General features: G+C 43.1%; 1 protein-coding gene across 3 annotated transcripts in view; it reads right to left on the minus strand.

Moving 5' to 3' along the window:
• Positions 1 to 27,963, minus strand: part of LOC129699557 (filamin-A-interacting protein 1-like) — a 137,958-nt gene that overhangs the window by 32,228 nt on the left and 77,767 nt on the right. The window contains exon 1 of one of the 3 annotated variants that reach the window (XM_055639465.1): positions 14,092 to 14,463. The exons of the other annotated variants lie outside the window; for them this stretch is intronic. Within the exon in view, the coding sequence (XP_055495440.1) occupies positions 14,092 to 14,198 (107 nt within the window). The 5' untranslated portion in view covers positions 14,199 to 14,463. Of the gene's footprint in view, positions 1 to 14,091; positions 14,464 to 27,963 lie in introns of those variants that run through there. 3 annotated transcript variants of the gene reach the window in all.

Here is a 27,963-nt window from a genome sequence, read left to right on the forward strand (position 1 = left end):
ACCCATTACTGCCATGGCTGCAACGTACTTACACTGGGGGGGGGGGGGGAGGTTACTAACATCTCACTCATTTGGTTGTTAAAGCTAACATTTTAGGTTAAAATAGATTAAAAAATCAAAATAGTCAACTTTGCCTCGGTATTTATTGGATTTTTTTCTACCCTAAATTATGTGTTCGGCACGGACTAGAAGGGTCGAGATGGCCTGTTTCCGTGCTGTAATTGTTATATGGTTATATGGTTATTATATAAACTTAACTTGCTGGATTCTTACTGCAAACATAGTGGAAATTATCATCTTACAGGGTTAACTCTTACAGCAAAGTGCAAATACATTGCCCAGCAGGGAGATTGAAGTTGAAGAATGTAGACACTAAGAACTGCAGATGCTGGAATCTTGCGTAGAACACAGCGGGTCAGGTAGCATATCTGGAGGACATGGATAGGCGACATTTCAGGTCGGGACCCTTCTTCAGATTGGAGAATTAATTTACTGTTCTTTCACCCTTCGCTTCCAGTTTCTGGGCCATGCATAATATTGGTGTGCAGGCCCTTCTCAAATACCTTTGTGCATTACGAGTAAAGTATGCCATTGCCCAGGGCCAGGGTACAAGGCAGGAGAAACTGCATCTGGTCTCAACTACTCAGTTCCTTAAAGTGGTGTGGCCAAGGTAAGGATTTCACTAACAGGGGAAGCAGGATATTTACACCTAACCAACGCAAACATACTGAAACATTCGCCCCAGCACACAAAATGAATCAACTTTCAAAAGTTTGAATAATTTTAACCAACCCCAATGCACTTGGAAGATTGTAGTTCATACAGAATAAATTCAAGACTAACATTAAACGTGTAAATTAACTGTCAAACTTTTTCCTCTTTTTAAACACACAGGTTTTCATTTAAATGAGTTTACACTCACTCCCAAAGGTCTCCTGAATATGGTTTTAAAGAGAATATTTGTAAGAGCCAAAGTGAAAAACCGGGTTAATAAAAGAATTACTCCGACTTTTGGCTTTTGGATTCTTTATGAAGTGTTAAAGGCATCATGATGTGTGGGCAGCTCATAGCAGGCTGACAGATCATGCAAATACTTTGCCAACAAAATCTCATCTGATCTCTGCCAGATCATTGAATCTCAGGCCTAGTATCTTGGAGACAACAGATTAATGACTGTGAATATCTCTAATACAAGTCTGCACTTTGGTAAAACTTGTATTGGAGATATTCGAAAATGCCATCTGCTCTACGATCAGACATCGATCTATTTTGTAGCTCAGCCATCGCACAGACATGCACACACAAAAAGGCTCAGGGTATCAACATCAAATATTTGCCAAGAAAATGCTGTTTTAACCTTTCAGTCTATATGAATTGTTTGAATGTTGCAGTAATTTAAATAGCAGTAAAGAATCCAAGAGAAAAATTGAAGAATTATTTTCATCTCTTTGATACAGGCATGTTTATTGTATGAAAAAATATTAAGCCAATTTTTTTTAGAAAGATACCGCCTAGTAAAAATGTAACCTACATAATTTCTTCACAAAATCTGGATCTTTCAACTGCGTAGCAGATAAATACTGGTTATATGCATTTACAATTCAGTAAAGGCAGCAAGAACAAGCCCAGCAGCCACAGGTCGTTGAGTTTACCTCACTGGGGCTGCTTGAGCCAGTAAACAGGACAAAATGAACTCATGGACAAAAGGGGACTGATGCAAGATAAAATTTACACACGACAAATGCAATTATGTTTTCATTGGTTGGAGATGGTAGAAAATACAAGGAGGGAGTTTTTACTTTGATTGATTGAAAGATACGTGGAAACATGCCTTGGGACGAATCTTACCCTTTTACACTACGTGTAGGAAGGAACTGCAAATGCTGGTTTACACCGTTGATAGACACAAAATGCTGGAGTAACTCAGTGGGATAGGCAGCATCTCTGGATAAAAGGAATGGGTGACATTTCAGGTCGAGACCCAAAACATCACCCATTCCTTCTTTCTACCCAGAGATGCTGTCTGTCCCGCTGAGTTACTCCAGCATTTTGTGTCTATCTACCTATCTATTTACTCGAGTTCCATGTTGTCCCATTTTCACATCTACTCCCTACATACTTTGAATAGCAGAACTCTGGGAAAATGTTGAGCAGAGGGATATAGGAGTGCAGGTACATATTCCATGAAAGTGGCGTCACAGGTAGATAGGGTGGTCAAGAAGGTTTTCAGCACATTGGCTTTCATCAGTCAAAATATTGAGTATAGAAGATAGACACAAATTGCTGGAGTAACTCAGCGAGACAGGCAGCATCTCTGGGTAGGAATAGGTGATGTTTCAGATCGAGACCCTTCTTCAGACTGAGAGTTGGGGAGAGGGAAACTAGGGGTATGAAAAGGTATAGAAATGAATAGGTGACATTTCAGGTCAGGACCCTTCTTCAGATCAATTGGAGTAGAATCATACAGCAAGGAAACAGGCCGTCTGTCCCAATTTATCCGTGTTAACCAAGATGCCCAATCTCTGTTAGTCCAACCCGCTCGCGTTTTCGGGGGTGGGGGGGGGGGGGGCTATCACTTGCCAGGCTTTGTCCCAACCCAACTTCTCTTTTCCAGCTTTCTACTGAAATCATCCCAGAAGGAAGTGGTAATTCAGCTATTGTCCATGCCGGCTCCCAGCTGAGCATTTCTAACAGTTCTGGTCCCCATTACTTTCCTGTAACTAATTCCCTCTCATGTTTATTTTTCATACCTCATATTAAATCCACCAGATGATAGTTACCAGAATAGTGTAGTGGTAAAAGGTTTCACACTTCCAATCACTCTGGGTCTCGCTAAAATTCCCGATCGGATTGATTGGCAACCACATTACGATTTGCCACTGGTTTCTAAACAATGAACATTGCCGTGTTTCCCCCCAGAGGCAGCTTCCTTCACACCTACACTTGGCCTCACCAGTTTTTGAGGAGAAATTAGTCCATGTTCTGTAGTCATTCCAACATCATCATTCTTAATATTTTGCAGTTTCTTCTTCAATTTCCTCACATGTTTGGAATAAGGGAAATCAAAGGAAGGGAATGACAAGGGAAGTCAGGGACAGAATTTAAAAAAAAAATACAATGTAGCAAAGATGAGCGGGAAGCAGGAGGATTAGGCAATGTTTAAAGAGCAACAGATGATAGCTAAAAGGCAATATGGGGAGAAAAGATGAGGTACGAAGGTACGCTAGCCAAGAATATAAAGGAGGATAGTAAAAGCTTCTTTAGGTATGTGAAGAGGTAAAAAAAATAGTTAAGACCAAAGTTGGACCTTTGAAAACTGAAAAGGGTGAATTTATTATGGGGAACAAGGAAATGGCAGACGAGTTGAACAGGTACTTTGGATCTGTCTTCACTAAGGATGACACAAATAATCTTCCTATTGTACTAGTGCCCAGAGGATCTAGGGTGATGGAGGAACTGAAGGAAATCCACATTAGGCAGGAAATGGTGTTGGGTAGACTGATGGGACTGAAGGCTGATAAATCCCCACGGCCTGATGGTCCGCATCCCAGGGTTCTTAAGGAAATGGCTTTAGAAATCGTGGACACATTGGTGATAATTTTCCAATGTTCTATATATTCAGGATCAGTTCCTGTGGATTGGAGGGTAGCTAATGTTATCCCACTTTTTAAGAAAGGCGGGAGAGAATTATAGACCAGTTAGCCTGGCATCGGTGGTGGGGAAGATGCTGGAGTCAATCATAACAGATGAAATAGTGGCACATTTGGATAGCAGTAACAGGATCGGTCTGAGTGAGCATGGATTTACGAAGAGGAAATCATGCTTGACTAATCTTCTGGAATTTTTTGAGGATGTAACTAGGAAAATGGACAAGGGGGAGCTAGTGGATGTAGTGTACCTGGACTTCCAGAAAACATCAGGGCTCGAAATTAACGGTTGCCCGGGTGCCATTGACCACTCAAAGCACCGCCGGGCAACTAAACACCGAGTCATTTTGCCCGGCTTGGCAACCAGATACTGGTTTGTACCGAAGCTAGACACAAAAACTGGAGTAACTCCGCGGGTCAGGCAGCATCTATGGAGAAAAGGAATGCGGCGTTTTGTGTCGGCGGTGACGGCTGTATTGCGTGAGAAAGATACTAGGTGCGGGGTGATGAAGGGTCGCAGCGAATGACTGGTCCCGCACAGCGGCAGCAGCGGCCGCGGAAGCGGCTCCATCTCCTCCTCCCCCCGCACCTCGCCCGCCCTGACAAGGGCCGCTGCCTGCAAATCCACTACCTGGCGCTTAAAAAAAAACCCTCCCGCACGCCGAGGCCGGGAGGGGGAGGGAGGGGGAGGCCTCGGCATGCGGGAGGGTTTGTTTTGAAAGCGGTTATCCCGTTAGCGGGTTTGCAAGCAGCGGCCGCTATCAGGGAGGAGGTGGTGATGGAGCCGCTGGCGCGGCTGCTGCGGCTGCTGTGCAGGACCCGTCATTCGCTCCGACACTTCTGAAGCAACTGCACCAAAGATACTATAACTATAGGATCTTTGAGCTGCACCGCACGGCCCCGTTGGCTGGCGGAGGAGGGAGGCGGTGGCGAGGAATTCCCAACGGCCAAGGCAACGGGTGATGTTGTCCGAGGAGCGCTGACCTTCCTTCCTCCCCACCTCGCCCCCCCCTTCTCTCTTTCTCTCTTGTACGCCCCCTCCACCCCCCCCTCCCCCCCCCCCCCCCCCCTTTATCCTGGGACCCCCTCCTCTACATCCCGCACTGATACCCATTCCCGCCTCTATTCAGTCCTCACTGACATCCCCTGTGCTCCCTTCCCCATCTCCCCCCCCCCCCTCCCCCAATCTATTCATCCTGCGCTGATCACCCTATCCACCTCGCATTAATTCTCCTGCCGCCATACCCCCCCTCCATCCATCATACACTGGTTCCCCAATTCACCCTGTACTTACCCCTTTCCCATCCATCCTGCACCTCCTCCATCCATCCTGTACTGATTCCCACATCCATCCTGTACAAATCCATGCATTCATCCCGTACTGACCCACCCTCCATTTACCCTGCACCTTCCCCTCATCCATCCTGTACTGATCCTCCCATTCAAGAAGAATGGGGGGGAACAGTCTGGAGAAGGGTCTTGACCTGAAACGTTGCCCATTTCCTTCGCTCCATAGATGCTACCTCACCCGCTGAGCGAATATTGAGTATGTTTGATAATGGAATGCAATCAAATGTGTTTTAATTCCCAATGTTATTAGTTGTTTTAATTAAATTGTGAACACGTGAAACATTAAAACCATAGTGTTCAATTGTCACTGCTACCATTGACACGTTATATGTATCAGCACTGTAGTTATTTAATGAGCAACATTCACAACTATACGTACGCATATATGTTACCATGGCCCACGATTTATTGACACAGGTTGATCATACGCGATCATAATCCAACCACATTTTTGTTTAGAAGTGGAAAGAACTAATAGAAATTGCATTAATTGCAATGTGTAAAAAGAGTTGAGATATTGTCTTATAATTTTGCTGCATGTCATTGTGGGATATATCATGTCTTGATTGGTGAGTGTTTAGTTTGTGACTTTATTTGAAGCAGAAATAATATGCGAATGCTTAATTGAGTATAATTCCGACTGGTAACTACGCACTTTGTCCGAGCACATTATCGCACGTGTCATGCAAGCCATCTTAAATGACCACCTAAACTGTCATTTGGCAACCTAAAAAGCTGCCAAGGTTGCCCGGCTGGCAACAGGGAAAAAAAGTTAAGCAAGAGCCCTGAGCATTTGATATGGTCCCACATCGGAGATTAGTGGGCATAATTAGGGCACAAGGTATTGGGGGTAGAGTGCTGACATGGATAGAGAAGTGGTTGGCAGACTGAAACAAAGATTAGAGATAAACGGGTCCCTTTCAGAATGGCAGGCAGAGACTAGTGGGGTAACGCAAGACTCAGTGCTGGGACCACAACTATTTACAATATGCATCAATGATTTAGATGAAGGGATTCAAAGTAACATTAGCAAATTTGCAGATGACACAAAGCTGGGTGGCAGTGTGAACTGTGAGGAGGATGCTATGAGAATGCAGGGTGACTTGGACAGGTTGGGTGAGTGGGCAGATGCATGAATTAATTTGGATAAATGTGAGGTTATCCACTTTGGTTGCAAAAACAGGAAGGCAGATTATTATCTAAATGGTGTCAAGTTGGGAAAAGGGGGAGTACAACGGGATCTGGGGGTCCTTGTTCATCTTCTTGCATATAGCGTGCACAGCCTAAAGTTGTAGGACAACTTGTTCCATTTGATCTTATTTGATTGTGCACGCCAGGTTGATTGCATTCGTCGAAACAGGGCGGACCACGTGAAGGTTGCAATCTTCCACCCCAAGGGTCCTTGTTCATAAGTCAATTAAAGTAAGCATGCAGGTACAGCAGGCAGTGAAGAAAGCGAAAGGCCTTCATAAAGAGGAGTCGAGTATAGGAGCAAAGAGCTCCTTCTGTAGTTGTACAGGGCCCTAGTGAGACCTCACCTGGAGTATTGTGTGCAGTTTTGGTCCACAAATTTGAGGAAGGACATTCTTGCTATTGAGGGAGTGTTCACAAGGTTAATTCCCGGGATGGCGGGACTATCATATGCTCAGAGAGTGGAGCTGCTAGGCTTGTATACTCTGGAATTTAGAAGGATGAGAGGTGGTTATATTGAGACATGTAAGATTATTAAGGACTTGGACACGCTAGAGGCAGGAAACATGTTCCCAATGTTGGTGGAGTCCAGAACCAGGGGCCACCGTTTAAGAATAAGGGGTAGCCATTTAGAACAGAGATGAGGAAACACTTTTTCCTCACAGAGAGTTGGGAGTCTGTGGAATTCTCTGCCTCAGAGGGCGGTGGTAGCTGGTTCTCTGGATACTTTCAAGAGAGAGCTAGATCGGTCTCTTAAAGATAGCGGAGTCAGGGGATATTCAAGAGTTAATTGTCATGTGTCCCAGATAGGACAATGAATTCTTGATTTTTCTTCAGCACAACAGAATATAGTAGGCTTGAATACAGAACAGATCAGTGTGTCCATATACCATTATATAAATGTATACACACATGAATAAATAAACAGATAAAGTGCAAATAAACAGATAATGATCTATTAATGTTCAGAGTTTTGTTTGAGTTGAGTTTAATAGGCTGATGGCTGTGGGGAAGTAGCTATTCCTGAACCTGGACATTGCAGTCTTCAGGCTCCTGTACCTTCTACCTGAAGGTAGCGGGGAGATGAATGTGTGGCCAGGATGGTGTGGGTCCTTGATGATGCTGCCAGCCTTTTTGAGGCAGCGACTGCGATAGATCCCCTCGATGGTAGGGAGGTCAGAGCCAATGATGGACTGGGCAGTGTTTACTACTTTTTTTAGTCTTTCCGCTCCTGGGCGATATGGGGAGAAGGGAGGAACAGGGTACTGTTTGGGGATGATCAGCCATGATCACATTGAATGGCGGTCGGCTCGAAGGGCCGAATGGCCTACTCCTGCACCTATTGTCTATTGTCTAAAACAGAAAGATCGGAATTCTGTATGGCAAAAATGGTCTAAACACAATTGTATATAGGTTAAATGCAAATTGAGCAAAACACAAAGTGCTGGAGTAACTCAGCGGGTCAGGTAGCATCTGTGGAAGGAACGGACAGGCGATGTTTTGGGTTGGGACCCTTCAGACTGATTGGAGTAGGCAGGGAAAAAACTGGGAAAGAAGTTGAGGTGGTATAAACCCTGGAAAGTGATAGGTGGATTAAGGCGAGAAGGGGTGGTTGATTGACAGATGGGTGGATAAAAGTTGGAGATGAAACAGAGACCAAAGGGAGTCAGATATGCAGAGAAATTTAATTTCCTTGTCATTAAATTCTACCTCTGTTGAAGCAGTGAGCAAGTTTTAAAGAGCATCCAGATTATGAGGCGAGAGAATCAAATTGCCATTAGCAAAGGTATAGTCTCTTTTTAGGGAAACACTACTGTCTTTGTGCTGAAAGTATATTAACTGTCATACTTGTATCTCATGATGAGCTGATGTAATTTGTAATTTGCTTCCCTTCAGTGCTAAACAGATTTATGAGTACCCTTTTAGAATTACTCATTTTAACAACATCAGCATTATTTTCCAATATTTATATTTATTCAGGAAAATATGGATTGTGTTGTACAAAGAAATGTAGAACATTCAAGTTTCAAGGGAATAGTGAGGAGCAGCCACGGATTAGAAAAATCGTTTTTGTTTTAGAAAGTTGCTGAGACAATCATACAAATATTATGGAAGATGAAGGCAGAATCTACAACGGCACTTCACTGCACTACTGAGGGAGTGCAGCAGAAGTTAGAGGTGCCTTTTTCCCCCAGATGAGATGTTGGACCAAGGCAATACATGATCACCCTGGTGTAAATAATTCCAAAGGATCAATTCAAAATCCACAAATTCCAATAGTCCATGACCTATAGACGCTAATCAGTAAGGAGAGGCAACTAAACATTCTCCACCATGGTTCTCGATATTGGTGCTCTCCAAGACTGATTTGGTATAAACCAGCATCTGCAGTTCCTTCCTACACCACAATTCTCGACACTGGTGCTTTCTCAGCCCGTTGTACACTCACGACTGTGCAGCCAAATTCAGCTCTAACTCCATTTACAAGTTTGCAGATGACACCACTGTGGTGAGCCTGATCTGGAACAACAATGACGGAAGGAGGTTACACAAAAAAGCTGGAGAAACTCAGCGGGTGCAGCAGCATCTATGGAGCGAAGGAAATAGGCAACGTTTCGGGCGTTAACGGAAGGAGATTGAGAGCTTAGCAGGATGGTGTCAAACCATCAACCTCTCCCTCAATGTCAGCAAAGCAAAGGAACTGGTCATAGACTTCAGGAAGTCGGGTAGAGTACACATCCCCATCTGCATCACAAACGTTAATGATAATCAGGAGCTAGTAAGTCCAACGTGTTTAATTCTGCTCAATAAGTGGGACCAGTGCTTAATCATAATACTAAACATCTTCAGGCCTTTGTAGAAGTGGGAGGGAGGGTGGTGTAGGGCACATTTCCTTTCCCTTCCGTATTGCTTCACTATCTCACAATAACATAATTGGTTCCAGAGATTGCAGACTACATTTTGGCGTGGGTGCTCTGCCTTGGTCCACTACGTTCCTATTTTTAAAGATACAACATGGAAACAGGCCCTTCGCCCCACTGAGTCTGCACAGACCATCCATCACCTGTTCACACTAGTTCTATGTTATCCCACTTTCTCATCTACTCCCTATATACTGAAGGGAAATATACAGAGGACAATCAACCTACAAACCCGCACATCTTTGGGATGTGGGAGAAAACCAGAGCACCCAGAGAAAACCCACGCGGTCACAGGGAGAACGTGCAAACTCCGCACACAGACAGAGATGTGTGGAGCAAGTCCTTTTTACACGGTGCCTGAAACACACTGCCAGGGCTGGTGGTGGAAGCAGACCCGAGACGGAGGAGATTAGTTTAACATCACATTGAGCACAGACCATTGTAGGCTGAAGAGCATGTTCCATGTTCTCATCATTCACTCCAGCTTTCTAGGTAGTATGAAACTAATCAAACTAACTAAATTATCAGGAACGAGTTGTGTATTAACTTGAAATGCAATCAAGCTCCTTCAAAAAGATAGCAATAAACAGAATGATTCCTCAGTTAGTACCAACAATGATTAATATAGAACAGAGTTCATATGTGCAGAAAGTTCAAACCTCCACTCTGTACCAATTTGGACTGGGCAGCAAAGAGGAGTTGGGAACAGGGCTCAGTAACCGTGAGGAAGGAAAGCAAGATCATCACGTTCCCCCCTTCCCACCCCTCCAGATGCCCCTGTAGAATCCAGGAAAAGACAGGTTAGAACTGAGCATTGATGTACAGATTGCAAGTACCAGCATCAATGGCAATCCAACATCCCAAATTCACCCAGTCAAGTTGATCATCAAAATGTAGGAGGGTAGACCTGTTATCTAAACAAACAACTAGAAAGGGTTTTAATACGATGGCAAGAAAGTCAGAAAGACAGAAAGTCTCCCGTTGAATAAGGCGCTGGAGCCAGCTCAGCTGGGTTTCATGGCCTGGAAAGTAAAGGGCCTGTCCCATTGTACGAGGTAATTCAAGAGCTGTCCCGAGTTAAAAAAAAACAAACTCATGGTAAGCACGTAGAATGTACGTTGCGGGTATGTCGGAGCTCGGGACGTCTCTTAGCGGCTCGTAACACTAACGGCAGGTACTCGGGAATCTCATGAAGACTCGTGAAGATTTTTCAACATGTTTTTCAACATGTTTTTCAACATGTTGAAAAATGTCCACGAGAGCCCCGAGTACCTACGAGCGGCTATTACAGTAATTCTCCGAGTTCGTATCAGGAAACTAGGAAGAACTCTGAATTGGCTCGTACAGTGGGACAGCCCCATAAAAAAAAATAGCAACTCCCTACTGTTCCACAATGTTAATTTCATGCAAATATAGATTGGACAAAAAAACTTAATCAAGACAGAAATCAACAATATGAAACACAGCAGCAGAATCAATCTGAAAAATGGTCCCAACCCAAAACGTGACCTATCCATGTTCTCCAAAGATGGCTTGACCCGCTGAATTACAAAACAACTCACAAAGTGCTGGGGTAAGCCAGCATCTGCAGTTTGTTAGTTTCTATGAGAATGTCCTTACTGGGACACGTTTACTTTTGGATTGAAGGTAGCTCTACAACAAAGGATTGAGAAAGCAGCAGAAGAACAAAGTCAACCTCTCACTGTTAGTTTAAGTACAAGATGGGAGAGATGAATTGATGGAGTAAGGGAATGTTTCTGGCAGGGTGAGACTGGATGACCAAATGAGGCACCTTCGTGCATTGCATAACTAACTTTCTTCTTTATTCTGGATTTTAATTCATGTATTGTGTTTTTTTAATATATAATATTATAGAAACATAGAAATTAGGTGCAGGGGTAGGCCATTCGGCCCTTCGAGCCTGCACCGCCATTCTATATGATCATGGCTGATCATCCAACTCAGTATCCCGTACCTGCCTTCTCTCCATACCCCCTGATCCCCTTAGCCACAAGGGCCACATCTAACTCCCTCTTAAATATAGCCAATGAACTGGCCTCAACTACCCTCTGTGGCAGAGAGTTCCAGAGATTCACCACTCTCTGCGTGAAAAAAAATTCTTCTCATCTCGGTTTTAAAGTATTTCCCCTTTATCCTTAAGCTGTGACCCCTTGTCCTGGACTTCCCCAACATCGGGAACAATCTTCCTGCATCTAGCCTGTCCACCCCCTTAAGCATTTTGTAAGTTTCTATAAGATCCATAATATTATCATATTATGTGATATACGTTTATGTGATATACTAAGATTTTATATGTATTTTATGATGTTTTTATATGCAATGTATTTTTATGTAATGTCGTCCCTTGTCTCGACCTTGTGTCCGAAATAAAGCTTATTATTATTATTAATAAAAACCATTTAATGCAGCAGAGCTGACTATACAGATAAAAAGAGGGGGTGAAAGAATGGATGAAAGGAAACAGTTTGAACTAAACCATTTCTAGGTTCTATAACATAGACCAGAACACTAGAGAAACAGGCCCTTTAGTCTACAATATCCATGCTAAACATGATGCTAACTTGAACTACCCTCCTTGCCGGTACATGATCCATATCCCTCTAGTCCCTGCATATCCACGTGCTTTTTTAAAAGCCTCTTAAATGTCGCTATCATATCTGCCTCCACCACCAATCCCCTACCCTGACAGCACGTCCCAGGCTTTTACCATTCATTAATTTAAAAACGTGTCCCGCACATCGCCTTTAACTTTGGCCCTCTCATCTTACGCCTATAGCCTCTAGTCCCCTGACCATCTGGCCTATCTAGACCACTCATAATTTGATATACTTCTATCAAATTTCCCCTCAGCTTCCAGCATTATAGAGAAAACAATACAGTCTGTCCAACCTCTCCTTATAATTAATCTCCTCTAATTCAAGCAGCATTCTGGTAAACCACTTCTGCACCCCTTCCAAAGCCTCCACATCCTTCTTATAATGGGGCAATCAGCATTGCACCCATATTACAAATCCTGACTATGGGTGCTGTCTGTACGGGGTTTGTGCACTTTCCATGACCTTACTGCTCCGGTTTCCTCCCACTCCCAAGATGTTTGTTGGTTAATCGGCTTTGGTAAAATTGTAAATTGTCCCGATTGTTTAGGATAGTGCTAGTGCTAGGTTTGTGTTAATTGACCTGTAAATTATGTAAATTGTCCTCATGTAGGATATTGTTAATGTACAGGGTGATCGATAGTCAGCACAGACGGCAGGCTAAAGGGCATGTTTCCGCACCGTATATCTCTAAAGCCTAAACCGAAAGAGTATCTTGGATGATTAAACTGCAAGTAGAATTGTCCCACTAAAACAAAGTCCTTCCTGAACACCCATCCTAATGGATACATTAGAACTTTGAACAGTACAGCACAGGAACAGGCCCTTCGGCCCACAATGTTATGCCGAATTCCACAGATTCACAACTCTCTAGGTGAAAATGGTTTTCCTCATCTCCGTTCTAAATGGCCTACCCCTTCATCTTAAACTGTGGCTCCTGGCTCTGGACTCCCCCAACATCGTAAACATGTTTCCTGCCACTATCCCTTAATAATCTTATATGTTTCAATAAGATCTCTTCTCATCCTTCTAAATTCCAATGTATACAAGCCCAGTCGCTCCATTCTTTCAACATATGACAGTCCCACCATCCCAGGAATTAACCTCATGAACCTACGCTGCACTACCTCAATAGCAAGAATGTCCTTCCTCAAATTTGGAGACCAAAACTGCACACAATACTCCAGGTATGGTCTCACCAGGGCCCTATACAACTGCAGAAGGACCTCTTTGCTCCTATACTCAACTCCCTCTTGTTATGAAGGCCATTAGCTTTCTTCACTGCCTGCTGTACCTGCATGCTTACTTTCATTGACTGATGTACAAGGACACCCAGATCTCGTTGTACTTCCCCTTTTCCCAACTTGACACCATTCAGATCAAAATCTACCTTCCTGTTCTTGCCACCAAAGTGGATAATCTCACATTTATCCACAATTAGTCCAGTCAGCACCCCAAACTAAAGAGAGGAGTGCAGAAACAAAGAACTGCAGATGCTGGTATATACCAAATTTAGACACAAAGTGCTGGAGTAACTCAGTGGGTCAGGCTGCATCTCTGGAGGAAAAGGATGGGTGACGTTTTGGGTCGGGATGCTGCCTGACCCGCTGAGTTACTCCAGCACTTTGTGTCTATCTAAATAGGAGAGCAGTTGATTTCATCTCTGCGGATAAGCCAAGCAAATCCATATTTTAATGCTTCATACTAATATTTAGAAATTACATCACACACTCCGGGAAAGCAATCCCACACAATCATATATTAACACGTAACCACATGCTAGAGAAGAATTGTGCAAGATAAATGCTCCATCTATTCATGTTCACATAACCTTACGTTTCCAGTTAGTGTCCCAGCTTTGGAGCACTTTGATTATCAACATTACCAGTACCCACCACCTCGGCTCCTGACTACCACCACCCCCACCCCAAAGGATAAACTGCCAACAATTGTGGGGATGGGTTTGGTGGCAATACAAACAAGACAACAAACGGAAGAGAACTAAAAAATAACAGCAAACATTAGAACACAGTGTCAAAAAGGAGGGAATAAATAAGAGAGCAAAGGAGACTTAGATTAAACAAATGTGTTGTCACAATCACTTTGCTTGTATGAACACAGAGCTGAAGGAAGGGAAGCGAATATCCAGAGTCACAGAACACACCGGCAGCTCAGCTGAGGACATTTATTTAATCTCTCTAAGCAAAGCACAACACAAGCACATTCAGCTCAAACAACAAGCTCTATTTAGACAGCATTTCAATCTGTAACATCTCAACTTTCTAAAATAAGATCGAGGGTGAGATTGGTTCATCTGTGAACAACTCTCAGCTGATTGTAGAGAGAGAGAAAAAAACTCTTTCTTACCTTTTGAGGTAGGATACAGTTAATTGAACGTCAGAGAACTCTGCTGCTTTCAACTGTGTTTGCAGAACAAGCAAGCAGTGGTTTCTACCCCACTGGGAATCAACCATTACATTCCAGCTCTGTCATTAGACAATGAAAGGTGAATTTTACAGCATGAAGAAGTCCTGAACCAAAAACTAATGATGTCATCCTTTCCTTAAATGGGGCAGCATTGTGCAGATTAACTTTGGTCAGTGAGAAGGCGGAGCTTTCAACTGAGGGCAAGCAGCTTGAATTAAGAGAGGAATCCAGCTGGAACCAAGTTTAACTCCCAGACTAGGCTGCCCTTGTAGAAGCAGACAGGCTTTCGAGGGAGAGGGGAGATAGGAGGGAGAGGGGAGATGGGAGAGAGAGGGAGTGGGGGAGAGAGGGAAGGAAGAGAGGAGGGAGGGGGGGGAGGAGAGAGGGGGGAGGGAGGGGGGAGAGGAGAGGAGGAGAGGGAAGGAGGAGGGGGGAGAGAGAAGGGGGAGGGGAGAGAGGGAGGAGGAGGAGGAGGGGGAGAGGGAGAGTGGACCTTTCAATGTGAGCATTATCTTTCTATAATCCGTTCCTGTACAGTTCTGTGTGTGTAAGAAAGCATACTTAAAACAAAGCAAAACAAGCCTTGGTGCAGACAAAAGTAGCTGTTTCAGCTGCTTGATGTAGTTTAATTATTGTTAACAAGCACCACTTTTCTCTTTATTGAACCTGTTGTGTAATCTTTGGCACTGCTGCTGCTTTCATCCCAATGTTTGCTTGACCTCACCATGCTATGTTTCGAAGGACAGCTTATGTCATAGTTGTTTCACTCAGATTTCAAAGCACAAAACTAAAACCATGGATCCCATGCCACTGTAAACCTGCAAGGGAGGAGGCCCACAGTCTCGGGTACTTCCGCTGCTGGACATTGAGGGGCAGAGTCCGGTGGGAACACCCCTCAAACAAGGGAAGGGATAATACCCTCGGGGACAACATGAGTAGCAAGGGTGTTTTGTTTTAGCTAGTTTGTAATTAGTTTCAATTTAGTTAATTAGTTGTAATTAGTTTTAATTTAGTTTGGAGATACAGTGGGGAATCAGGCCTTTCAGCCCACCGAGTCTGTGCCAACCAACGATCACCTGTATACTAGTTCCATGTTATCCCACTTTTGTATCCTACACACTAGGGAACATTTACAGAAGCAAACCTGCACATCTTTGGAATGTAGAAGCAAACTGGAGCACCGGGAGAAAACTCACGCAGTCATGGAGAGAATGTACAAACTCTGTACAGACAGCACCCGTAGTCAGGATCGAACCTGGGTCTCTGGCGCTGTAAGGCAGCAACTCCATTGTGCGAACACTACTGAGTATGACACTATTAAATGTATAGACACTAAGAATGTATGAACCAGTTTTGCACAGTTTTTGTTTTGTATTTATATATATATTTTATTCTGAATAAAGTTTAGGTTTGGGGAAAAAAACAAGTAGTTTATAATCAATGAGAGTAATAGCATAATATAAGCCTTTTAAGAGCGCAAAAGGTATGGTAAGGTGGCAGTTATGTGTTTAGATTAGAAATAATTTACAGACCATTGTAAATTATTTACAGTGACAATAAAACTACAAGAGAACCAGACTGAGTGGCCAATTATTCCAGGTGGGGTTCTGCTGTTTTTACTGGGTATGGTCTACATTTCCTGAAATTAGTCACATAAAGGGTGATAGGTGTATGGAGAGCTTCCAGAAGAGGTCGTTGAGGCAGGTACTATTGCAATGTTTAAGAAACATTTAGACAGGTACATTGATAGGACACGTTTAGAGGGATATGGGCCAAACGCAGGCAGGTGGGACTAGTGTAGATGGGACGTTTTGGTCGGTGTGGGCAAGTTGGGCCGAAGGGCTTGTTTCCACGCTGTATGACTCTATGAATGACCTGCCACAAACCTCACGAGCAGATAGGAAGAGGCAATAAAGGCTCAAATTGCACGAGTGAATGATAAAACAAAGTTCTCGATCGGAAACGTGAACTCTGTTCCTCTCTCCGCTGGCGTCGCCCGACCTGATGAGTATTTCCAGCATTCCCTGATTTTATCTCAGATTTTTAGCACTTGCTTTTTCAAAAAACGATTGCTTAGTTTTAATGAATTAATTATTTAGTTTTAGCGATACCACATGGAAACAGGCCCTTCGGCCCACCGAGTCGGCACCAGCCACTGATCACTTGTTCACACTAATTCTAGAAATAAAGATCTGCAAATGCCGGTTTACATAAAAAGACAAAGTGCTGGAGTAACTCAGCGGGTTAGGCAGCATTTTTGGAGAACATAGATAGGTTGAGTCGGGACCCTTCTCACTAGTTTTGTGTTACCCCACTTTCTGATCCACTCCTTAGTTTAGCTTAGTTTAGTTTATTATTGTCACATGTACTGTGATACAGTGAAAAGCTTTTTTGGTGCATGCTGTCCAGTCAGCGAAAAGACTATACATGATTAAAATCAAGCACAGTTAAATACAGTACGATTACACAGTGTACAGATACAGGATAATGGGTGCAATGTTCAGTGTAAGACATGGGGCACACTAGTACTCACGTTGAGGACACACTAGGGACAATTTACAGAGGCTAATTTACCTACAACCCCACACGTTTATGGGGTGTCGGGGAGGAAACCGGAGCACCCGGAGGAAACCGATGCAGTCATAGGGATAACATGCAAACTCCACATGGACAGCACCCAAGGTCAGGATTGAACAGGGCTTTTCAATTATAACTACTGTGTTTTGTGGGCAAGCAAACCTTTCAATGTAATCCAACAGCTACTTGAGCAAGTGGCCGATTAACTTGTTTATACAGTGCCGGTGGAGAGGGGAAGGTCAACAAGGATACTTGGAACAGTCTCCTTCAACAGTTCCACACCACCTCCCACCTCTAATTACAACAGCCAGATGGGATTTGCTATAATATCTTATCCAAAATAAGATACTTCCTTCAACATGCTGTTCCTGCATTGCAGTGCATCTTTTCCTGAGACAAGAAGACAGACCCACATTTTGGATCAGGCAGCATATCTGAAGAAAAGAAATAGGTAACGACAGGGATACAAGGATGCGAACAGTGGAACTAGTTGGACAACTTGGGTGGGGAAAGGGGGAAGGCAATGCAGGAAATTAGAAAAATCAGTTTATACCGCTGTGTTTGTAAGCTGCACAAGCGAAATGTGAGATTCTGTTCCTCCAATTTGAGTGTAGCCTCACTGACAGTGGAGGATGCCCAGGACAGACAGAGACCACTGTCTTGAATGCGGTAGCTGTGAATCGGACAGTATCCTAGCTTATGGAAGGGCCATTCAGAAGCCTGATAGTGGAGGGGAAGAAGCTGTTACTGAGTCTGGTGGTGTGCGCTTTCAAGCTTCTGTATCTTCTGGCTGATGGGAGCAAGGAGAAGAAGGAATGACCAGGGTGGGACAAGTCCTTGATTATGTTGGCTGAATTTCCCAACAAATACTTCCTGGATATTTTTTCTTATTCTCCGAGTGGACTAGGCTACATCCACAACTCTGCAATTTCTCGTGGTCTTGGGATGAGCTGGTCCCAAACCCAGCTGTACCCAAACCCAGCTGTGAAACCACAGTGTGCTTTTCTATGGTGCACCTGTAGAAGTTTGAAAGAGTCATTGGAGACATGGGGTCAAGGAAAGAGCTTTCACGTCGCGGCCCTGTTTCCACCAATCTTTCCACTACCACGCACAAGTGCAAGACCAACACTATTGTATGCTGATGCCGAGAAGTGTGTTCAGCTCTGGCTGAACAGTTTATAATCTTGATGTGGGCTCGATAAGAAGAGGATTGGAGACATGCTGAATTTCCTCAGACTCATGAAGTAGAGACATTGGTTTTACTTCCTGGCTGTTGCATCAGTGTGGTTGGTCCACGACAGATGTTTGGTGATATTAATGTCACATGTATGCTGAACTGACATCATGATGGAAGCTACTTATGGACTCCATTTCTGAAATATGGTTCAGTTGAAGCCAGAAATTACAGTACATTAATAAAAGAAAGGGATGTTTGTCCAAATGTTTCCAGCTGAAAAGGGAAGCAGACTGTTCATGTTTGACTGTAATGTGATAGGACTGTTGAGTTTCTCCTTAACTCATTCAGTTTGTCCTGAAATCTGTGGTGTGACTTTGAATAAGAAGCTCATGGTACTTCATGGTACTGTGAAGGAGAAATCACATATGTCAAAAAAAAGGCACAAAGGGTGAGGTGGGTGGGGAGGGACGAGAGGCAGGTATACCACCACTTTTCTTTCTCTTTTTCTTTTTGTCCTTTTTTTTCTATTCCTCTCTTCTTTCATTCTTTTATCCAATCTTTGGCTCCACTACTTTGTTAGTCTAGGGGTCCTAACTTTCCACATCTCACTTTTTCTCTTTCTTGCTCCTTCTCTTTTAATTTAAAAAAAAAGACACAAAGTGCTGGAGTAACTCCGCGGGACGTTTTTGGACGGGCCCCTTCTTCAGAGGCCAGTCTTCTAGTTCTTGGACACCTCTTCAAACCTACCCCTTGACCATGACCTGACAGACGAACACTAGGCTATCATCTCCCAATCAGTTGCTCTACTTACATTTGTCCACCTTGTTTCCATCATCCATTTTAATGCTCCATCAGTCGATGAGTCGTTTAGAGGAGAATGAGGAAATTTGGCCTGTCTCCAATTACTCCTACAAATTTCTGCAGATGCACCTTAGAAAGCAAAGTGATAGCTAGCAAATTCAGAACTGCACAGTGGTGCAGCCGTAGATATGCTGCCTCACTGTGCCAGAGACATGGAGTCGATCCAGACCACCATCTGCAGTTCCTTTCCACACAAGTGTACCTAGTGTTGTGTAAAAGTGCACCTAGTGTTGTGTAAAAATTGCGGAAATTATTTCAATAGGAAACTGGACATTACCATCTGAGGAGATGGGTCTTTTAGTTTTGTTTTAGAAAAGTCTCTTTAATTTTTCTAAGTGCGGATTTGTATGAGGTAAAGGGTTTAGTTGCATATTGTAAAAGGTGCAGCTCAATCATAGAAACAAGGCGCTGAACAAACTGACATCAATGTTATATATTTACAGAGCATTACCTCATACACTAATAAATCAAAAGCTGGCTCTGGGAAGGAGACAATCGTTTCATTTTTAAACACCTGAGAAATGAGGTAATGATGTCAGATTCAGTGTCGGCGTGATTCATATCTTCACCGAGGTATATTTGATCTGACATGAGTGTAAATTACCACTCCCTCATTGTCACAGGGTACATTTTATCCCCAGTCGCTCACAAAGATTAAGAAAAAAATATTCAGGAAGTATTTGTTGGGAAATGTAACTTTTGCCAGCTACTTAATGATCAATTGTTACTGATGTTACTGTAGTCAGGGTTCAACAGTGCAGGCAGTACTCACGTTGGGTTTGACTTTGCTTTGTTAACTGTGCTACACACCCTGATCCCCAGATAAAGCAGAGAAGGATCTATTAAATCATAGACCATAGAACAGTACAGCGTAGGAACAGGCCCTTTGGCCCACAGTGCCTGTGCTGAACATGATGCCAAGACTATCACCTGTCTACCTGCACAATCCACATCCTCTCCCGCTACAAATTCAATTCTCCACTTCTTTCTGTGAGCCGACTTCAGCCATTTGTTGTTGAAACACAAAGAACTGCATCTGCTGGTTCACAAAAACAAGACACAATGTGCTGAAGTAATTCAGCAGGTCAAGCAGCATCTCTGGAGAATGATAGGTGATGTTTTGGGTTGGGACCCATCTTCTTTGGAAGGTCTGAAGAGTCATAAGTTCATAAGTTATAGGAACAGAATTATGTTATTCAGCCCATCAAGTCCACACCATTTAATCATGGCTGATCTATCTTTCCCTCTCAACCCCATTCTCCTGCCTTCTCGCTATAACCCATGACACCCTTACTAATCAAGAATCTGTCAATCTCTGCCATAAAATTATCAATTGACTTGGCCTCAGCCTTCTGTGGCAATAAATTCCACATATTCACCAACCTCTGACTAAAGAAATACCTCCTTATCTCCTCTCTAAAGGTCCCGACCCAAAACGTCATCAATCCATGTTCTCCAGAGATGCTGCTTGAGCCACTTGCCTTCATAGGTCGGGGCATGGAGTTGGGACGTTATGTTGCAACTTTAAATACGGGATAGGCTTCACTTGGAGTATTGTGTATATTTCTGGTCACCACACTACAGGAAGAATGTGGTGGCTCCACAGGAAATACTGAGGAGATACATCAGGATATTTCCTGGGTCAGAGGCCTTTAATAATGGGGAGAGATTGGATAAGCTGGCTTGTTTTCCCAGGAGCAAAGGAGGTTGAGGAGTGACCTAGAGGTATACAAGATTATAGCGTAGATAGTCAAAATCATTTGCCCATTGCAGGGATATAATAAAACAAGAGGGCATTGGTCTAAGGCAGGAGGTAGGGATTTAAAGTGACCTGATTGAGTAAGTTCTCTACGCAGAGAGTGGTTGATATCTGGAATGAGCAGCCAGAGGATGTGGTGGATACAGCCTCTGCCTCACAGCGCCAGAGACCTGAATTCAAACCTGACCTCGGGTGCTGTCTGTGTGGAGTTCGCATGTTCTCTCTGTAACCTGCTTGGGTTTTCTCCGGGTGTCGTGTTCTTCCTACACTATAAAGACATGCAGGTTTATAGATGAATTGGCTCCCTGGTGTGTAGGAGGTGGTTGTCATGGACTCGGCGGGACAAAGGGCTTGTTTTGATCTCTAAACAATCAATACATTTAAGAGGCATTTCGACAGGTACTTATATTCGCAAAGCAGTGAAGGAAACAAACATAATTTAGGCAAATGGGATTCGTGTGGATAGGCAAAATAAGGTTGGCATGGATAGAAAATAAAACATAAAACAGCACAGCATAAGAACAGGCAATTCAATGAAGGGCCGAAGAGTCTGCTTCTGCGTTGTAAGGTTCTATGATTCAATGAAAATGTTTTGTATTTTCCTCATTATTTGATCTGCAATAAATTTAATGAAATACACCTTCCATTTAATCACGGTCTAGGCTATAACGTTACATAATGCTTCCTTGTGTAGAGAGAGAGTGACATATGGAATTTCCTTTATGTCTGTGATCTTTTACAGGTGTGGAGCTGTTTCGTGCCAGATCACCTTTGAACGTGGCTACAGAACATTGTCACGCAGCTGGGTTTCAGTACTTGGACAACAATCCACAATTTACAATGTCGATGATTTGTCACCCAACTACCAATTTTAATGCAGAATTAATATGAAAATGAACCAGATTAATGAGTACTTATCTGGCATCAAAAATAATTTTAAATGTTGTAATCCCTTTGGAACTCAAAAGCCATTTGCAAACTAAAGACCCAAACCATAAAATTGTTCTGAAAACATGGGTAAAGCTTCCCTGGAGACAAAGCTTATGGAATGTTGGGAATTCTATACCTCCATCTGTACAGATTTCACAACCTTCCACCTTCAGAACAGAATTAGTTCACGGGCTATTTCCCGCACTTGTCTTCCTGAAGAAAAGGTCAGATTCTGGAGAGTCCAAGATGGCGGCAGTGGTGGGTGGAAGAAAAGATCGATACTGGTGAGAGACTGGGGGCTCACCTCCCACACCCTAGGTGGCGCTCCGGGTCGACTGCAGGAGGCGCCCCAGGGCACGGAGGCTGAGCAATGGCCATGGGAGGCGAGGGGGGGCCGTGTTCGTGGGCCGATGTCGAGGAGGGAGGTGTGGGAGTGGGTTGAATGGGCGGCAGCTTGGGGCTCCATTAGATCAGGCACCACTCCAAGTGGCCAAGCACACAAAATGGACGTGGCCTGCAGTGGTAAAGAGTTGCGGAGCTGCGATGGAGGACATTGACTAAATCGATTGGCCAAGCCGACCCCTGAACTCCAACCCAGTGCCGTCGCCAGGACAACGGGCCTTATGGCCAAATTAAGACTATTATTTCAGACTCGAAGGGTACAAGATGGCACCTAAATCTTGGCGACTCTTATGTACTGACTCAGTGTGTTCATAGAGTGATACAGTGTGGAAACAGGCCCTTTGGCCCAACTCACCCAAACCAGCCAACAATGTCCCAGCTACACTAGTCCCACTTGCCTGCGCTTGGTCCATATCCCTCCAAATCTGTCCTATCCATGTACCTGTCTAACTGTTTCTTGAACATTGGGATAGTCCCAGCCTCAACTGCCTCCCCTGGCAGCTTGTTCCATACACCCACCACCCTTTGTGTGAAACATAGAAACATAGAAATTATGTGCAGGAGTAGGCCATTCGGCCCTTCGAGCCTGCACTGCCATTCAATATGATCATGCTGGTCATCCAACTCAGTATCCTGTACCGGCCTTCTCTCCATACCCCCTGATCCCTTTAGCCACAAGGGCCACATCTAACTCCCTCTTAAATATAGCCAATGAACTGGCCTTAACTACATTCTGTGGCAGAGAATTCCAGAGATTCACCACTCTCTGTGTAAAAAATGTTTTTCTCATCTCAGTCCTGAAAGATTTCCCTTCTATCCTTAAACTGTGACCCCTTGTTCTGGACTTCCACAACATTGGGAACAATCTTCCTGCATCTAGCCTGTCCAACCCCTTAAGAATTTAGTAAGTTTCTATAAGATCCCCCCTCAATCTTCTAAATTCTAGCGAGCACAAGCCGAGTCTATCCAGTCTTTCTTCATATGAATGTCCTGACATCCCAGGAATCAGTCTGGTGAACCTTCTCTGCACTCCCTCTATGGCAAGAATGTCATAGAAGAAAAAGTTACCCTTCAGATTCCTATTAAATCTTTTCCCCTTCACCTTTGAGGTCCTCTGGTCCTCGACTCTGAGAAGAAAACTGTGCATCTACCCGATCTATTCCTCTCATGATCTTATACACCTCTATAAGATCACCCCCTATCCTCCTGTGCTCCATGGAATAGAGACCTAGCCTACTCAACCTCTCCCTATAGCTCACACCCTCTAGCCCTAGTAACATCCTCTTAAATCTTTTCTGAACCCTTTCAAGCTTGACAATATCTTTCCTATAACATGTTGTCCAGAACTGAACACAGTATTCTAAATGCGGTCTCACCAATGTCTTATACAACTACAACATGACCTCCCAACTTCTGTACTCAATACTCTGACTGATGAAGGCCATAGTGCCAAAAGCTTTTTTGACTACCTTATCTACCTGCGACTCAACCTTCTAGGAATCATGCACCTGTACTCCTAGATCCCTCTGCTCTACAACACTACCTAGAGACGTACCATTTTCTGTGTAGGTCCTGCCCTTGTTCGACGTCTCAAAATGCAACACCTCACACTTTTCTGTATTAAATTCCATCAACAATTCCTCCACCCACCAGGCCAATCGATCCAGATCCTAATGCAATCGTTCACAACCATCTTCACTATCTGCTAAACCACTAACTTTTGTAACATCAGCAAACTTGCTAATCTTGCCCTGTATGTTCTCATCTAAATCATTACACTCTTGTACATAGTATGACTGTGCCTAGTGCATAGTAGGATTGTCACTGAACTGTGTGCAAAACAGGAATTTCATTGTACTTAGTTACACATGACAATAAAGTACCATTGAACCACTGAACATTGAGTTTTCCACTCGGAAAATGCTCACAATTTAGCTTAGTTTAGAAATACAATATGGAAACAGGCCCTTCGCCCCACCAAGTCCACACCGACTATCGATTACCCATTCACAATAGTTCTATGTTTACAGCTAATTACAGTTTCTCAGCCATTCAATTAACAGAGGACATTTTACCTTCAAACCCGCACGTATTTGGGAAGAGGGCGGAAACTGGAGCACCTGGAGAAAACCCATATGGTCACAGGGAGAAGGTGCAAATTTCACACACAGACAGCAGGTCAGGATCGAGCCCGGGTCACTAGTGCTGTGAGTTTTTAGAAGGTTCAATCATTAAACTCTTGCAGTGCAGGAGGGAAGGCAGTGAGCCTTCATCCCTGAGTATGGGCTGTGTTTGATTTAAAAGTCAGGGATGAAAGGACTTTTTCAACACATTCCAATACCTGCCAGACAGAGTGGAGATGAGTGCCTGCCATTTCCGATCCTTGCACTCTGCGGAACACTGAATACCTTTCACAGATCATTATCATTCTTGTAGTGTAATTAAATTCTCTGGAGACAGTTTCCGGGTAAGATTATTTTGTGAATTAACTGACACACACTGTTCATTGATACAATTTTGACCGTGTATGGACCCAACAGCATCTGTGAAGCAATGATTACATTCTGAATACTGCCGGGTCATAGTGACGGTGTAAACTGAGCGGAGTGGACTCTGAACGGTGCAGCGACTATTCTTTGCAGGTTGAAGCATTCAGTTCTTAGAAATAAATATCACCCGCAATTTGTCCTGGACCAGCCACATGGAAGCATAGCCCAGCAAGCATACCAACCCCTCTACTTCCTCAGAAGGCTTAGGAAGTTTGGCATGTCCCCAACAACCTCACCAACTTCGACAGATGCACTGGAGAAAGCATTTTTATCGGGATGCATCACAGCTCCAACCAAGACCGCAAGAAATAGCAGAGAATTGTGAGACCCGCAGACCAGACCATCACACAAACTAACCGTCCTTCCATTGACTCCATCTACACTTCATGCTGCTTCAGCAAAGTTGTTAACATAATCAAGAACCAGTCTCACTCTTCTCCCCTCCCCCATTAGGCAAGAGGCACAAATGCCTATTTATTTATCTATTTATCTATTTATTTATTTATTTATTTATTTAATTCTTTATTTCGAACAGAATAAAAAATAAAAAGCAAGTATGAAAGCGTACAAAAAAACAAAACAAGAATATTTATAAAGTGTCATAAACAATATTTATAAATAAATTAATCGTATGTGTCTATATGTCATATGTATGAAAATGCATACCTCCTGATTCAGGGACAGTTTCATCCCAGCTGTTATCAGGTATCTGAACGCTCCTCTCATCAGCTAGAGTGTGGTCCTGACCTTCCATCTACTTCTTTGAACCATCTTTAATCGGACTTCACTGGTATACCTTTACATTAAATGGTGTTCCTGCATCTACACTTTATACACATTCGAGTGATTCCAGCTGTCCTCCTTCACCTTCGTAGGGCGATTAGGGATCAATAATAAATGTGTCTTTTATTCACAACGGCCACATTCCGGGGATGAAAATATATATTAACAAAAAACCATAACCCGATGATGCATGCTGTTTCTGCTCTCAAGCAAATAAAAGTTTTTTTTGAATTATAATTTTCCTGGTGCTGTAATGGGCCCTTCGGTTCCATTTTGTTCAGCGTTTGTGACCTTTCTCCATCACACACTGTTCCGCAGCCCATTCTCCCCACATCCTTCAGACCTCTTTAATTAAAGCTGCAACAGGCAGAAATGTCCCATGATCATGTGGGAACTTATAAATACATATATGCACACACAACGCACAACCTGATGTAATGTTTGGCACAGCAGCACACAACCAGAACAGCGTGATTAGTTTTTGAGAAAAAAAAACAATTGAATTTGGATTGTACAGTTTGCAATCTGAACCTCTTTCTCTGAGAACATGGTCTCTAAGGATCTAATTATTTTAATGAGTGCTAAAATGCACCAATTTCTTGGATCAGAGAGCATCGAGTTACCTTTGTCAAATCACAATATGTTTATATACAATGTCTGGAATCCCCTGCTGGTTGTAATCAGATTATCTTTTATGAGTCTTGAGTAAATTAGAGGAATACTCTGACTTTATATCAAACCTCATCACCATCTTCTCCTGTCTCAAAACATTCAATTAATTGAAATTGAAAGGCCAGGATAGAGTGGATGTGGAGAGAACCTCGTCCCCATGGACCTCAATCCCATTCTCCTGCATTCTTCCCATACTCCCCGACTCCCTGAACCTGTCAATCTCCACCTTAAAAATACCCAATGACTTTGTCTCCATAGCCGTCTGTGGCAATGAATTCCATAGATTCGCCACCTTCTGACTAAAGAAATTCCTCATCTACATTCTAAAGATACGTCTTTTTATTCTGAGGCTGTGCCCTCTGGTCTTAGACTCTCCCACTTGTGGAAACATCCTCTCCACATCCATGGCCTTTGTCCAACAATCGTCCTATCAACCTCCCTCCCCTCACCTGTATCCACCTATCACTTGCCAAGCTTTATCCTACCCCTCTTCCAGTTTTCTTCTCCCTCCCAAGTGCAATCAGACTGAAGAAGGGTCTCAACCCCAAACCTCACCTATTCATTTTCTCCAGAGATTCTGCCTGTGACTCAAGCACTTTGTATTTTTTTGTTGTAAACCAGCATCTGCAGTTCCTCGTTTCTAATTTCAAAGAGATGCAGATGTGAATATGGGTGTTTCTGTAAATACAGCACTCAGTAGTGAAACTGAAAGTCTCCAAACTTAGAAGTTATTTTCTTGTTTTTTATGTAATATTCCCACTGTTTCATATCCTGTATTTTAAGTAGTGTAGATCACGGTGTACAGCTAAAATAATGAGATGCAGCAAAAATAAATACATTTGTTTTTACAATGAAAAATATCAGATATGTCCCGGTGTTTTCAAGCACGATCTTACAAATCCTTCGGCTAATTTATACCAGAAAGAGTACAGTCATTTTGCAATTACTGTAAATAACTATATGACAAATTCTGATTATGCTTATGATTTTTATGTTTTATCACCCAATTGGATTGTTTTCTGATGCCCCAGGTTTTTGCGGCACACGTGTTTAGCAGTGTCCATTTGGTCACGTGTGAAATGTGTGAATTAAAAGCAGAGTAACCGTTTTTATAATAATTGTTTCTTTTTTATTGTGAATATTTTGTGTTTAAGCTTTCCATTGAAATACGTAATAGTGAATAGAACTTAAAATCATGAAATAAAAATCTAGCTCACCTATTTTATCGATGTCTCATTCTATAGTCCCACCCATTGTCGAACGCCGTCAATGCTATAATTGTTTTTTTTGCACTTGTCGCGATTAAAATTTTTTTTTCAAACAACGCGATTATAATGACCCTGGCATGATCTACGGGTAGTGCCGGATTTAGATGAAGAGAGACCCTAGGCTGTTCCACTTGTGAAGCCCCTCCAAATCCCCCACCCCCACAACTAGAGGAAGATGGTCCACCAGATTCATACCGATTTGCAGCCGAGCGTGGCCAATGAGATAAGGGGCTGGAAAGCCGCGCTTTTTATTTATTTATTTATTGCCAGTGCTAGTGTCGAGTTATCGGCTTAAAACACTATTATTCTGAAATGGAGGGCAAGGAAAATTACTGAAGGGTTGTTTAGAGACTACAGTGCGTTGTGACAGCATATGTAAGAAAGGCCTATTACAGTGTCAAAAATATTATACACCTTGCAGGGCTCTCACTTAACTTTTTTTCTCTGTTGTCAGCCGGTCAACCTTGGCAGTTTTGTAGGCTGCCATATGGCAGTTTAGGTGATCATTTAAGACGGCTTGCATGACGCGTGCGATAATGTGCTTGGATGAAGTGCGTAGTTACCAGTCGGAATTATGCTCAATGAAGCATTCACATATTATTTCTGCTTCAAATTAAAGTCACAAACTAAACATATTCACCAATCAAGACATGATATATACCACAATGACATGCAGCAAAATTATAATACAGTATCTCAACTCTTTTTACACGTTGCAATGAATGCAATTTCTATTATTTCTTTCCACTTCCAAACAAAAATGTGGTTGGATTATTCAGCGTATGATCAACCTCGGTGAGACCAAGCACAGGCTTGGCGATCGCTTCGCACAAC

This window comes from Leucoraja erinacea, chromosome 8 (genome assembly GCF_028641065.1).
Source record: "Leucoraja erinacea ecotype New England chromosome 8, Leri_hhj_1, whole genome shotgun sequence".
In the NCBI taxonomy this organism is placed as follows: Eukaryota; Metazoa; Chordata; class Chondrichthyes; order Rajiformes; family Rajidae; genus Leucoraja; species Leucoraja erinaceus.